Source organism: Glandiceps talaboti, chromosome 6 (assembly GCF_964340395.1).
Source record: "Glandiceps talaboti chromosome 6, keGlaTala1.1, whole genome shotgun sequence".
In the NCBI taxonomy this organism is placed as follows: Eukaryota; Metazoa; Hemichordata; class Enteropneusta; family Spengelidae; genus Glandiceps; species Glandiceps talaboti.
In genome coordinates, this window is record NC_135554.1 from 9,414,619 (window position 1) to 9,430,474 (window position 15,856).

General features: G+C 36.7%; 1 protein-coding gene across 1 annotated transcript in view; it reads right to left on the reverse strand.

The window, feature by feature from the left end:
* Positions 1-15,856, reverse strand: part of LOC144436803 (E3 ubiquitin-protein ligase RNF213-like) — a 181,123-nt gene that overhangs the window by 144,107 nt on the left and 21,160 nt on the right. The window contains exons 5-8 of the mRNA XM_078125663.1: positions 8,650-8,781; positions 7,266-7,439; positions 5,853-6,026; positions 4,341-4,517 (exon numbers count right to left, since the gene is read on the reverse strand). Coding sequence (XP_077981789.1) covers positions 4,341-4,517; positions 5,853-6,026; positions 7,266-7,439; positions 8,650-8,749 — 625 coding nt within the window. The 5' untranslated portion in view covers positions 8,750-8,781. The remainder of the gene's footprint in view (positions 1-4,340; positions 4,518-5,852; positions 6,027-7,265; positions 7,440-8,649; positions 8,782-15,856) is intronic.

Below are 15,856 nucleotides of genomic sequence, written 5' to 3' on the forward strand. Positions count from 1 at the left end.
CATGTTGCTATCTTTACGATATATGCTAGCATTTGGCTGTTGCTATGGGTGTGGTCATGTTGATAGATATATTTACATATATTTTTTTATGTTTTTGTTCACTTGTGTATGAATTCCTGATATTATCTTTGCAATATATGTAATCATTTGGCTGTTGCTATGGGCGTGGTCTTGTTGCTAGGCATATTTACATACATTTTTTGAATGTTTATTCAATTGTCTATTAATTTCCATTGTCATCTTTGCAATATATGTGATTATTTGGTTGTTGCTAGGGGGTGGTTTTGTTGCTAGGTATATTTGAATACATGTTTTGAATGTATATTCCTTTGTCTTTATATTACTGTTATCTTTACAATATACATGATTATTTGGCCTTTGCTATGGGCGTAGGCTTGTTGCTAGGCAAATTTATAAACATTTTTATATGTTTATTCCTATTAATCTCTGTTGTTATCCTTGTGAAATACACCACCGTTTGTCTGTTGCTATGGGCGTGGTCATTGTTGCTAGGGTATTTGCATACATTTTTTGAATGTTTACTCTTTTGCCTACCAGAAGATGTTGTCATTTGACCAAAATATACTGCCATCTGGTTGTTGCTAAGGGCGTGGTCATTGTTGCTAGGGCCAATTTTGACAAAATGTTTTGTAGACAATCTGCAGAATTACACTTTCAGAAACATCTCACCAAGTTTCACCTAATTTACATATCACTCATAGAATCATTGTATGCATAATAGTGCTTTGTCCATACATCCTAAGATGCATTCCCCTTAAATTTCAACCCAATCTGCTCAGTAGTTTTGGAATTATAGATTTTTAACCGAAAAGACACATTTTAGCCCTAATTTGCATATTACTGATGAAATAATCATGTCATGAACAAATCTTACTTTACACACACACACACACACACACACACACACACATATATATATATACACCGCACGATCCCTATAGCACTACTGAACGTCAGTTCAGTTGTGCTAAAAGCGACTGACTTAATTCAAACGAAATTTGGTGCATTTACTTTAGGTAATGCTAGAACTGATTAGGGTCTGCTAAACAACCCATGAATACATATGATTAAGGGTTTTCGGTAATTAGGCTCTACACCCTGCACACTCAACATAACTTGGTACATACATTCATGATATATGACGCCTGCCAACTGAGAGAACAGATAAAACCCCAGAAAGAATGGTCTACTATTATCAGTAAACGCAGAGTGAAGCTGTATGTTGTGCCAAAATTATCTTGGGTTACGTGTTGAGGCCCCTCCAAAGGCCATGTGCCATATAAGTTTGATCGTGTAGCTTTTAATTTTAATGACTCATTTACATAATTAATGATTTTCTGTAATCAGGTTAAATCTGAAGAATGCATGTTTCAAATTCAATATAATTTACTACAAACATCAACCATAATAAAGTGCACAGCTTCTAAAAACCTTTGTGATGTCGCCTTCAGTTTGACTTAGGATATTGCTGAATAACTGAAAATCATTACTAATGCAAATTACTCATTAATAGTAAAAGCCATGCCTACAAACTTCATAGGACATGTGCATTGTTATGTTTGATATATGTACCAATATATAAATGTTTATGGTCGATGTATGACAGTTTCTACAAACCATTAGGATATAATGGGTGGACTAATATCTTAGGAAGAAGGAGAAATACGCAAGAAAGGTCTAGTTCTGTCACCTTGACTTGGACCAGAAAATATGCCCAGGACCCATGAAGGAATCAATAGTTTTAATAATAATTGGTTGAGCCACTGAGCCAAGAACCTTATTCTTGGCATAAAATCTATGGTCCGTGTATTAAATCACCTAATCACTTCTCCACTGAAAAAAAACTGAAAGAGAATCCAATGCTTATCTCGCTCCTATGCGGCCTGATGCAAGGGCTAGGAGAAAAGCAGTTTTACAGGTAAAGGCTTTAAGAGAGATGGAGTAGAGCGGTTCAAACACTACATTTTAGCTTGGGGAAACTGGGGATAAAACCAAGAGAAAGGATTAAGATAATGTTTGCTGAATCTGTTTAAGTAACACTTCCCTTCATGCACCCTGAATCAACCAGTCTGAATCAACCACTCTGTATACGGGATCGACTTGGACTTTTAGGGAATTAGCTCAGACTACACACAATGTTCATGGTTAACCTGGATCATTTAGAAGGGGAGCAGATCGAAACTCCTGACCTCAGACCGTCTCTTCCAAAGACTGAATCCATCATTTTATCATTCCATTAAATTCTTATAAACGTAAGATATGCAATACTCAAATGATTGGGTGATAAAATAATCAGCACCATAAATGACTAAAACGGAAGTATTGCCGTAGCCTTAATTCAATGCAAATGATATCGACAAATATGAAAACTAGCTAAACAATGTGATCACGTCATTGTTCTTCCAACTGTCTGTAATTAGTCATTATTTGACACTGTTGATCTTATAATAACTTAATGGTGTCATCTTAGAAGAATCTTATTCGCGATATGCAAACATTTGTTCTTAGTATTAATTCATGACAGCTGAGAGTTCATGGTGACCTCGCAAAACTTCAAAACTTAGCGAATATTAAAACGTTGTATTCTGTCATCCGTAACAATGTTTTAACTGAGAGCAGGGGTAGACACAGAGTTGAAAGTTCTGGCCTCTCAGACCACAACCTCATCATCAGTGTCTAGGTTGGAGTTATCAATCCATGGGTCAGTTGAGTGTATGCACAAGACCTATAATTCTTTAAAAATGGAAAATGACCAGGTTTTAGAGCAGTAGCCTTCTTTCCATGGCCTAAAACCTCTGAAGTAATTCTGTCCATTTGGCTAGAATACACGGTGGAAATTGGTAAAGTTGATTGCTCCTTGACTGCTTTCACTTTTTCATATCTTCGAATGCCATGTAAATCTCTGATTCTTAATGGTGTACGGTAAGGGTACAATTGTAAAACAATTGAATGTATTCATGGAAGAAGAAATCGCCATCACGAGTAGGGAAGTTGAATGCAGCGCACACTGTTGGTATATGGTTCCTTTCCCACAAATGAGATGTCTCTCAGGGCATTCTGTGATGGTTCCTCCATGTCTCTCATGAGCTGATGTCTAGATCTGTTTGACATTAGGCACATATGTGGGTGACCTCACTGGAGTAATGTTCAAAACATTTGCAAGAACAAGATCTTGAAAGGCTATTCTCACCCGACTTAGAGGGCAAAGGAGACCTCAAATATATATGAAAATTTCACCCTCAGGGTAACCAAAGAGTAAACCAATTGGGATCCGGAAGAAACCAATGTGTTACATGTAAATGGATGTGGGAGCTAGGTACTTGAGGAGTAGAAAGCTTTTCTTAACTACTGTACTGCCACACAATAAAAGACACAACTATGTTGGAGACCCACCTCTCCAACTACATGTATGGAGCCAAGTGTGGTGGAGGCGGTGGGGCAAAAAATGTATTGACATGGGATTGGAGGACTTAATGTGGGTTTCCCATCAGTATTTTGCCGACAGGTAGATATCATAATCGAACAGAAACATGCACACTTTTATTATCAGTGAATGTACAAAATTATATGAGATTTGAAGCTTACATTCATAAGATATAGCCTAATTACCGAGAATCAATTTTTCATGCAAGTGACTCACCAAAACTAAAAGCTGCATTAAATAATCTTCATGCTATGCAGCATGTACTCATTATTGTGGTTTATGTATATACCAAATTACACGAAATTACCGAAAATAATTATTTTTGCAAATTATTCATTACAATCATAATATATGCAAACAGGCTTTATAGGACATGTTTGCTTTGACATGGTTCGTGTGTGTACCAAATTAAACTCGCGTTCATAACAAAGTATAACATAACTTTCCTTTAAAGAAGATAATAACACCATAAATATTTTTGAGAACGAATAATTTGTTTGCTATGAATCGTGGTGTAGATTTTCTGAATGTTATTACATTGCATAGAAGTCACTGTAGGGTTCAAAACTGACAGAAAGACACAGATACATTACCAATAGACATAAAGGATGATATCGCAATTCAAGGTCATCACCCTGGATGCATATTTTACCTGTGGTATGAACTGGCTCATTGGTTCTGTCTGATTCCAATGCTGGTGTGGCCTTTACACCGAGGATGAGCCATAGCCCAAAAACGTCTGTAATACCTTGATTTTCAAGGACTTAAATAGTACCATATCACTTTCTATACTTGAAGAATAGATGTAAAATTAAGACTGCAGTAAAACTATGTGTGAGTATGGAATAGCTGAAAAGTAGTTTCTTTAGTAAGACAAGAAATATCATGTACACACCTGTATCTGTTTTTTCACCCATTGTTGTTGAAGGCGTGCTTGTTTGCTCCTTTTTACTGATATCTGTATCTTCAAGAGGTGATGATCTTGGGGCTACTTCAGCCGTTTGATCAATTGACTCATGATGTCCACCTTGCTGTGAATCCGATGACCCCTCCAGCACATCTATCTGTATGGCTATTAAAAGGTTAATGCATAAATTAGAAATAATTTGATGAAAGATGAAATGATTCAGTTATCATGAATGTGCCTAGGAAATAAACTGTTCAAACATTTGCTGTCACTTTCAATAGAAAATCCAAACCTCATTGTCTGTGAAAATTAAGCAAAGGGCTGATGTCTAGAGCCATCTGTTTGAAATTAGGGGGTGACCTCTCACTGGAGTAATGGTCAAACGTTTGAAAGAAGAACGAGATCTTGAATGACTACTCTCACCCGACTCAGAGGGCAAAGGAGACCTAAAATGTATATGGAAATTCAACCCTCTTTGGGCCAGAGATCCTCTGCATTCTGAAATTTCTACGAGAACGAGAGCGAGAGCCACTGTTAGGGTCATGCAAATCATATTGTGCCCTCCGAGCAGTAGGTGTTGAACCCTCAACCTTGTGATAGACCGGGCTGGGTGGCCAGGGGTACTGCCGAACTGACGTGGCCAGTCAACATAGGGACTAAAACCATCCCATGGTGCATCAGCAGACAGACCAAAGCCATGCATTGGCATGAACTAGGAATTCTGAAAGTCAGCTCCGGTTTGATGGGAAACCCCTCACACCCATATACAAAGTGGAATCGTCCTACTCATGCTGTACACCTTGCTTAGAGTCAGCAATTACCGATTACTATCATCACTTGATTCGGTAAATCGATTACGACCATCCTGTATACTTTCAAAATTATAAGTTCCATTAGATGGCCGAGCCTGAGACTGAGCAATGAGGGGAAGGTAGGTAGGTATTTGCTATACCCGGCCTAGTTATGTCAAAGTGGGAGATCTCTCCACTGCCTCAATGAGGGCATTGGTTTGACTCAGCTACACACAGGCTCAACCGGTCCCCTTTGAGAAGGTAGAAGTGATAGCTACATGAAGAATGCTGATAGGTGATTGCTGTACAGTACTTGTGGTAATCGAGTCACATCCGAGAGGGCACCACATACTGACCACACCGCTTAGGATTCAAAACTGACAGAAAGACACACATACATTACCAATAGAAATAAAGAATGATATCGCAATTCAAGGTCGTCACCCTGGATGCATATTTTACCTGTGGTATGTACTGGCTCATTGGTTCTGTCTGATTCCAATGCTGGTGTGGCCTTTACACCGAGGATGAGCCATAGCCCAAAAACGTCTGTAATAACTTGATTTTCAAGGACTTAAATAGTACCATATCACTTTCTATACTTGAAGAATAGATGTAAAATTAAGACTGCGGTAAATTATATATGAGTATGGAATAACTGAAAAGTGGTTTCTTAAGTATGAGAAATTAAGAAATATCATGTACACACCTGTATCTGTTTTTTCACTCATTGTTGTTGAAGGCGTGCTTGCTTGCTCTTTTAAACTCACATCTGTATCTTCAAGGAGTAAACTTGAGGCTACTTCAGCCGTTTGATCCATTGATTCATGATGTCCTCCTTGCTGTGTATCCGATGACCCTTCCAGCACATCTATCTCTATGTCTATTAAAAGTTGAATGCATAAATTTGATTGAAAGATGGAATGATTAACAGTTAACATGAATGCGCGCAGGAAATACACTTTTAAAACCTTTTCTGTTACTTTCTGAAGAAATCCCGAACCTCAGTGTCTGTGAAAATTAAGCAAAAGAATTAGGGGTTACTGTACAAACTTTTGGAATAGGAGTAAAAACAGTATCAACATTTTCGATCCAATAAGGCCACCGAACGCGTATGTTAATCCTATGGGGGACGGAAACAAGAAGATTATTGATTTCCTGAAAAAGACGTCATACCCAAAGTTCTTTTATCATTTCGAAGGGAGGCGCAAATTTCTATTATGGCAAAGTTTGGAGAGATTTTAAAAACGTCACTACCTTTCACTAAAATTCGTCCCCAAGATGCATTCTACCTTAATAAATTGCAATTCAGGATTACATTGAATAATCATATCTGTATGTAAGTAGAGACTTTACATCGATACCACTATATAATTATAAGAATGCGCGTAAGTTCAGAAAGTACACCATTTCCGAAACAAATCACAATGACATTTGGTAATAAAGGTGCTAATTTCTGAATATCTGTAAACTTGTGGGTTTGTTGACTTTGCAAAGATGTGTTAATTTTGAAAGATTTGAAGTAAAGTGACAATTGGCCTTACGTATGAAGATCTTAGCTTACTTCAGATAATATAGCGTTCAATTTGTATCACCCGATTAACAAGTATTCTTTGGCTTTAACAACGGCTTTAAAGTTGAAAACGTAAAAATTGTCATTTACGTTTTCTTTGACATGGTTCATGTGTGTACCAAATTAAACTCGCTTTCGTAACAAAAGCATAACAGAACTTTCCTTTACAGAAGATAATGGCACCATAACTATTTTTGAAGTCACTGTAGGATTCAAAATTGACAGAAAGACACACATACATTACCAATAGAAATAAAGGATGATATCGGAATTCAAGGTCTTCACCCTGGATGCATATTTTTCCTGTGGTATGTACTGGCTCATTGGTTCTGCCATTTTCGTATGATTCCAATGCTTTACACTGAGGATGAGCCATAGCCCAAAACATCTGTGATAACTTGATTTTCAAGGACTTAAATAGTACCATATCACTTTCTATACTTGAAGAATAGTTGTAAAATTAAGACTGCAGTAAAACTATGTGTGAGTATGGAATAGCTGAAAAGTGTTTTCTTTAGTAAGACAAGTTAAGAAATATCATGTACACACCTGTATCTGTCTTTTCACCCATTGTTGTTGAGGGCGCGCTTGTTTGCTCCTTTATACTGTCATCTGTATCTTCAGGAGGTGAACTTGGGTCTACTTCAGCCGTTTGATCAATTGACTCATGATGTCCACCTTGCTGTGAATCCGATGACCCCTCCAGCACATCTATCTGTATGGCTATTAAAAAGTTAATACAGAAATTAGAAATAATTTGATGAAAGATGAAATGATTCAGTTAACATGAATGCGCCTATGAAATAAACTGTTCAAACTTTTGTTGTTACTTTCTCTAGAAAGCCATTGTCTGTGAAAATAAGGCAAAAGGCTAGGCAAAAATATGGGGTGACCTCTCATGGGAGTAATAACCGAACGTTTGGAAGAAGAACGAGATCTTCAATGGCTACTCTCACCCGACTCAGAGGCCAAGGAGACCTGAAATGTATATGGAAATTCAACCCTCTTTGGGCCAGAGATCCTCTGTCTTCTGAAATGTCTACAAGAACGAGAGCGTGAGACACTGCAAGGGCCATGCAAATCATATTGTGCCCTCCTAGCAGTAGGTGTTGAACCCTCAACACTGTGATAGACTGGGTTGGGTGGCCAGGGCTAACGCCGAACTGACGTAGCCAGTCAACATGAGGACTAAAATCATGCCATGGTGCATCAGCAGACAGACCAAAGCCATGCACTGGCATGAACTGTACAAACTTTTGGAAAACATTATCAACATTTTCGATCCAATAAGGCCACCGAACGCGTATGTTAATCCTATGGGGGAAGGAAACAAGAAGATTATCGATTTCCTGAAAAAGACGTCCTACCCCAAAGTTCTTTTATTATTTCTAAGGGAGGCGCAAATTTCTATTATGGCAAAGTTTATAGAGATTTTAAAAACGTCACTACCGTTCAGTAAAATTCGTCCCCAAGATGCATTTTACCATAGTAAATTGCAATTCAGGATTACTTTGAATAATCATATCTGTATGTAAGTAGAGACTTTGCATCAATACCACTATATAATTATAAGAATGCGCGTAAGTTCAAAAAGTACACCATTTCCGAAACAAATCACAATGACATTGGTAATAAAGGCGTCAATTTCTGAATATCTGTAAACTTTTGGGTTTGTTGATTTTGCAAAGAAATGCTAATTTTGAAAGTTTTGAAGTAAAGTGATAATTGCCCTTATGTATGAAGATCTTGCCAGCTTACTTCAGATAATAGAGCGTTTAGTTTGTATCGCCCGATTACCAAGTATTCTTTGGCTTTTACATCGGCTTTAAAGTTGAAAACGTGAAAATAGTCCTCTATGTATCTTAATCAATAAATGCAATGCTAAGTAGGTGTACAAAATATGTTATATTATGTACCAGTTGATGTAGCTTACCCTTTGTTTGTATTCCTGTTTCATCAGTTGAGCCATCATGTCCCCGCACCGAAGTATCTGTTTTATCAGGAACGGGTGTTGCTCCACTGTGGCTTGCCATTTTTACACCAAATAGCGTGACACTTTACATTTCTGAAATAAATATGAGCCTAATGTCATTTATTTACGTAAAATAAAGAAATTGTGTATCAATGGGAAGAACTGATGGCACAGCAGAACGACAACGATTTATAAACTAATTTGCTATAAAGCCTAATAAAAGCTATCATCCATTGCATTGATAAAACGTGAGAATCAACGGCATGGTGCAAATAGGTAAACAGTATTTTTAGCATTTCCGCCCGAAAACATGTATTACACGCATTATCTGATCACCATTATATAACAAACTTTAACTAGGACAACTTTATGCTTTGTTAAGTTACTGACACTAATTACCCTCTACGTCTTTGCATGCAACTTGTCTCATTCCTGCTCACCACGAGCAAGCATATGTAATGGTGTTTTTACGCAGGTTGCATTTCTTTTTTTCTTTTAACGTGTTAAGTGGGTTATTATTAGCGCTTTATATTATATATTAGTATGCTACCTTTTTTACTTTAAGAAGGTCTACTAGTTTCATTTTAAGTCTGTGTGTATAGAATATACTTATATATAATCCCATGAAATCAATGTTAGTTTTACATCATAATGCTCCGAGTATGATTCCGCGGACTAATACAAATTCGAGCCGATAGGAATCATACGAGTAGCATTATGATGTAAAACTAACATTGATTTCATGGAATTATATATTTATCACATAACTAAGTATTTCCCTGTATTTTTCTAAAATTTTAAATCGTATTTTACGAATACTGTATCATTTTATCGCACTATATTCTTCATTGCGTATTAAAAATCGGCGCCCGACGGCTATGCAAATTACATAATCGCATGACCTGTGACCAAAAATGAATGTTATATTATTTATCGTGTGTACAGCTACAAACATACGTCTATCGATCCACGGGTAATGCAATACTATTCAACATGTACTGTAGTACGATTAAGTTATTGTGCCTAACAAAACAATTTTTAAACCTTTCAGTATGCAGGCTTCAAATTTCACTTAGTTTGACAAAATTACTTGCCAATTAAGGCGTATGTCACGTATGTTAGATATAATTCAGAATTTTGCATTCAAACAAATGCTTTGCCCCAATGGAAGGCATTCAGTTTACAGCTGGTTGATTAAAGATCAAATTCCAAATTTCGTAAAAGTAAAACGATCGCATTACAGGTGTGTGAAATCACGGGTGTAAGGTGTTATTTTTGGCCGAAAGACTTCAACTCGAAAGGTTACTGTACAGATCGGTCTGAAATTTGGTGGGAACGTTCTAAGGGGTGTTCAGATTAATGATTGTTCATGTCATGATGATCCCATCAGTGATATGCAAATTAGGGCTAATTAGGGCTAATTCCAAAACTACTGAACAGATTGGGCTGAAATTTGGTGGAACGTTCTTGGAGGTGTTTAGAGTAAGAATCGTTTATGACATGATGATCTCATTTCTGATATGCAAATTAGGGCTACTAGTGTGGGTTCTTTTGTCAAAGATATATGATTAAAAAAAAACTGAGCAGATTTGGCTGAGATGCGGTGGGAACGTTCTAAGGGGTGTTTGTGTTGTTTATGACATGATGAGCCCATCAGTGATATGCAAATTACGTCTAAAATGTGTCTCTTCGTCAAAAATCTATAATTGTAAAAGTTCTGAGTAGATTGGGATAAAAATTAATGGGGGATACATATGGGGATGTGTCGACGATACCAACGGCGATATGGAATTAGGTCTAAATATCGAGATTTTTGTCAAAAACTTAAATCTCAAAAACTGCATGGTGAATGGGCTGAAACTTGGTGTGGATGTTTTGAAGGTGTTATTATGGAATCATTGTTCAAAACGTCTTGACATAGCTGGCCCTAGCAACCATGACCACGCCATTAGCAACAATGAAATGATGATTCCCAATACAGAGATGACAACAGGTATGTGTAGGTAAGTGAATAAAGATTTCAGAAATGTATGTAAATATGCCTAGAAACAAGACCCGCCCATAGCAACAGCCAAATAATGGGTTATATTGTAAAGATAACAACAGGTATGGGTAGGCACATGAATAAAGATTCAAAAAATGTATACAAATATACAAATATCTTTATTTACCTTGAGGTATAATGTCACACAATGTGTATATTTTATGTCCTAATGTATTTTAGAATTTGTAAGTGGACTTTTGCGTGATTGTCGAATTGACGTATGAGGGCCTCAATGGAAAGGAGCCGACCTTGCAACGCTCTGTGTTGTTTGTAACGCTTATTGAGCTCTACTCTGAATAATGATAATTTATAAAATAAATAAATAAATAAATAAATTAATAAATAACTACCTAGCAAAAGACGATGCACCTAGCAACAACCAAATATAGTTGTGCTAACAACGCCATTGGCTCTAATTTTTGACATTGCAAATGTCGTGTGTTGAAATATTATAGGGGACGATCGTCCAATATTGGTTCTTGCATACCATCCCTTTTCCACCAGAGTTAAGAACATAATATACAAGTTGCATTCTAATAGGGTAACAAATTCATTATTTCCCGAAGCACCTTTAACAGCTTGGCGTCGTGATACCAATCTTAGAGATATGGTGGTCCATACAGAACAACACGCATTGGAAGTTAATGTTGGTTCATTTCCATGCCATCGTACTCGATGTGGTACATGTCGTTTCATTATTAATACTAATAATGTTTTTGGCCCTAAGAACAGTGTGTCTGTTACGAGTAGATTTACTTGTATAAGTATTAACGTAGTGTATTGCATTACATGCCAGAAATGTGGTTGTTTATATTTAGGCTCGACTGTACGTCGTCTTGGCGATCGCTTCGTGGAACATCTCCGTCTGACCAGACAAAAGAATCGTAACTATCCCGTATGTATGCATTTTATTACCAACGATCACAGTGTATCAGATATGTCTATTTCGGGAATTTGTAAGGTTTCTGGAGTTGAAAAAGTATTGAGGTTAAAGGAAGAGGAAATCATTGTCCGTCTCGGAAGCTGGAAGCCCTTGGAATTAATGGATTATTCACGTCATCCCCGGGCTAATCACGCTTTTTTTTTTAAATTTCAGGCGTGTTCTATTGGGTTGTATTTGGTGTGTACAAATATTAGAACTTTTAACACGTATAACCGTTAATCACGCTCGGTTGTCGTCCTGTTCCATAACATTCAGATATATTCAGGTGTTTACCTAATATGTCTAAAGCTTGCCTATAAATACCTAGACTGTCGACAGTCGTTCGTGTCTTTTTGCTACGTTTTATCTCAAACTGTAGTAAAGTCGTTGCCTCGCTCCGATCCGGAGCAATACTATAACTGTGTACTGATCAGCGAGTGCCGAAGGCACGAGCGTGCCTTCGGCAATCGCAGTTCATATCAGTACGCATTAGTATTCAGTGCTACGCAGCGAGGCGACGACTTTGATTCAGATGAAACGAAGCAAAAAAGGCACGAACGACTGTCGACAGTCTAATAAATACCTTGATAAAGAATGTCTATTCGAAACGTCGGATTCTATTTATTCGGACTGTCTCGCAAATTCACATACATACATACATACATACATACATACATACATACATACATACATACATACATACATACATACATACATACATACATACATACATACATACATACATACATACATACATACAAACATACACGCACGCGCGCGCACACACACACACATACATACATACATACATACATACATACACACATACACACACATACATACATACATACATACATACATACACACATACACACATACACACACATTCATACATACATACATACATACATACATACATACATACATACATACATACATACATACATACATACATACATACATACACACACATTCATACATACATACATACATACATACATACATACATACATACATACATACATACATACATACATACATACATACACACACATACACATATACACACATACACACATACATGTGTACATCTATACATACATACATACATACATACATACATACATACATACATACATACATACATACATGCATACATGCATGCATGCATGCATGTACGCACGCACGCACGCACGCACGCACGCAAGCATGCATACATACATACATACATACATACATACATACATACATACATACGCACGCACACACACACACACACACACACACACACACACATACATACATACATACATACATACATACATACATACATACATACATACATACATACATACATACATACATACATACACACATACATACATACATACACACACATACACACACACATTCATACATACATACATACATACATACATACATACATACATACATACATACATACATACATACATACATACATACATACATACATACATACATATATACATACATACATACATACATACATACATTATGGACGACAGGGTAATCAATGTAAACGATGTTTGTAAGCAACAAGAGTTCCAAAATGTTTCCTATACGTGAAATGGTCACTGTTGTCTTACCCCTATGTCGTCATCTTTATTGCAGTGAAAGAAAGCATTTTACTTTAACTTTCATTCTATCACTATAGACATTGTATCTATTGTATATCAGTCATGGACTCGAAAGTATCTTTGAACAAATCTGTGGTAAGATTTAGTTTCAGATCCCCCTCCCCCACAAAACGACACACTTCGTTCAATATCAAACTGATACGGTACATCATTTTATTCCTTACTTATAGAATGTGTAAATAAATAATATATATATATCTATGCATGTTACATACCTAAATTGCATTAAACGAATGCTGAATTTTTACACAACATATGGGTTTGTACATATGAAAGTACATAGTACGAGTGTGCGGATTTCGAGCTGAGGCACTGTCGTACGTGCGCTATATCTAGTGTACTTGCGATGGCCACGTTGTGGATTGGCACAAACACTGTAATTCAGTGAACATCAATTTGAAATAGCTATTTCGATTTTTTCACATACTTTCAGACGTTGTGGATACGTTTATTGTCGTAAACTTGATATACATTTGTTGAAAAACGCGAAGTTATAGGCCCTACTTACAGTCAAGATGATAGCCTGTTTACGTGTTGACTGGCTCCGACAACGTGCAACTCTCGCCTTGTGCAGGCAGCGCAGTAGCGCCACTGTGCATGTGAACAGGCTTCTCAAGATGCATAGATGGCGACTTCTGTAAGACGACCCCGTAACATTAATTCATTTGGTAAATTTCGATGCCGAATTTTGAAATTAATAGAGGTTGAAAAAAAGATGCTGACATTGATTCACGTGGAGTTATTCAATAAAATTAGAAATTATCAATTTAGCCTGAGAAGAAGACAAGCGACCTATCAGTCAGAACAAGGACATGAGGCAACAATTCTGGTGTCTATCAACAATTGAATAACATGAATAAAGACAATATCAAAATGTTCCGTCAAGTTTATAATTACTTCATTATCTTGAATCAATAATTAATATCTAGTTAAAATACACGGAAAAATACATACAGTAACTTGAAACGCACTGAAATATAAATAGAATACGGCGGACTGGGACGTAACACGCGTAATGCATGTCTAGTCTAACGTGTGTGGAGTGTACCGATTGTGTAGCGCCCCCAACGGTCATTTAAATTATATGTCTTGTCGCTCGCTCGCGATCGCGAGCTCGAATGATTCGAATCTTTGCAACCGTCCATAAAAGTACTGGATTTTGAAAAGTCCATATGCACGAGCTCGACATTTGCTCAATTTGCTCAATTTGCTCAATTGCTAAAAAAAAAAGGGTAGGACACTGTGGTGTTCTTTTTCGTCGTAAGATTGAAACCACATCGCCCTCGTTCACGGACGCTTTCTGTTTCGGGCAAACTTACGCGTTTTTGTTTACTCAGTCAAATGATGTTGTTACGTTTTCTCTTTCATTTAAAGGTATATTTTGAAGAGACACAGATATGACGAGTAATGTTTAATGATTATTTTTACGTAATTTTATGAAAATAATATAGACCGGAATCGACTGTGTGTTCGAGCCTACCGTAACTCTACGGCATCAAATATTGATTAAACCAAGATATTATCAATTGTGCTTTTGTTTATATCCCTCGCAAAAGACAGGCTACAACATATATTACGGGGTCCTCCACAGGATTTGATTATAGGATAATGGCTCATTAATATAAATTAGCATATATTTACGTAAATAAATAATTATATTCGTGATTAACTTAATGATAAAATCGAGTACATCATAATACCAAACAAGTAGTACATATGGCCAAAGGAAAGCTAAAGGTCAATTTACTACTCATTCCAAACTATAAACACCAGTAAGAAACTCATAACTTTAGATATCATTTTTTTCAATCAGTATTTTTGATTATTTTTCTTAGGAAAGTTGAAATTGTTTCAATCTATATGTCCACAGATAAAGTAGACTTGCGAAACACTAAAAGTGAGACGTGCTATACAAGTAAACAAACCACTGTAGAATTGTCACTGATATAAGCTGCATGCACTGCTGACTCGAGTTGTGTAGGCGCGAATGAACAAGGCGGAAAGTCCCGATGATTTATTTTAAGATTAGGGCACTTGCATTATAACCAGGGTATAGTAGACTGATAATTTATAAATGGTTGGGATTATGCAAATGTGACGAGAAGTTATATTGTCTCACATTTTAGGTTAATTAACTTTCTATCACATGAACCTTAAAATGAAATTCAAATCTTATAATATTTCTTTTCAAGTTACACTGCTCTTCCGTTACCCCTTTCTAAATAGCAATGGTAGATTCCTGCTTTCAGTTACCTGAATTTCTTCACATTTACTCGGAAGTGTAATGTGTACTTGTAAGCTATCCAAACCGTCGAGGTTATCGGTCTGTCTGATCTATATTTTAGACATTCATAATAAATTTACCAATGCAGTGGTATACACCACTGTTCACTATTGGTCTATGAAATTACCATCTGTGAGTATGCGAACCATTGTACTATACTGGCGCCAAGTATGCATTCGGTTATTAAGGAAGCATTGACACTAAATAGAGGGAAGGAATTTAATATAACTAATCTACCA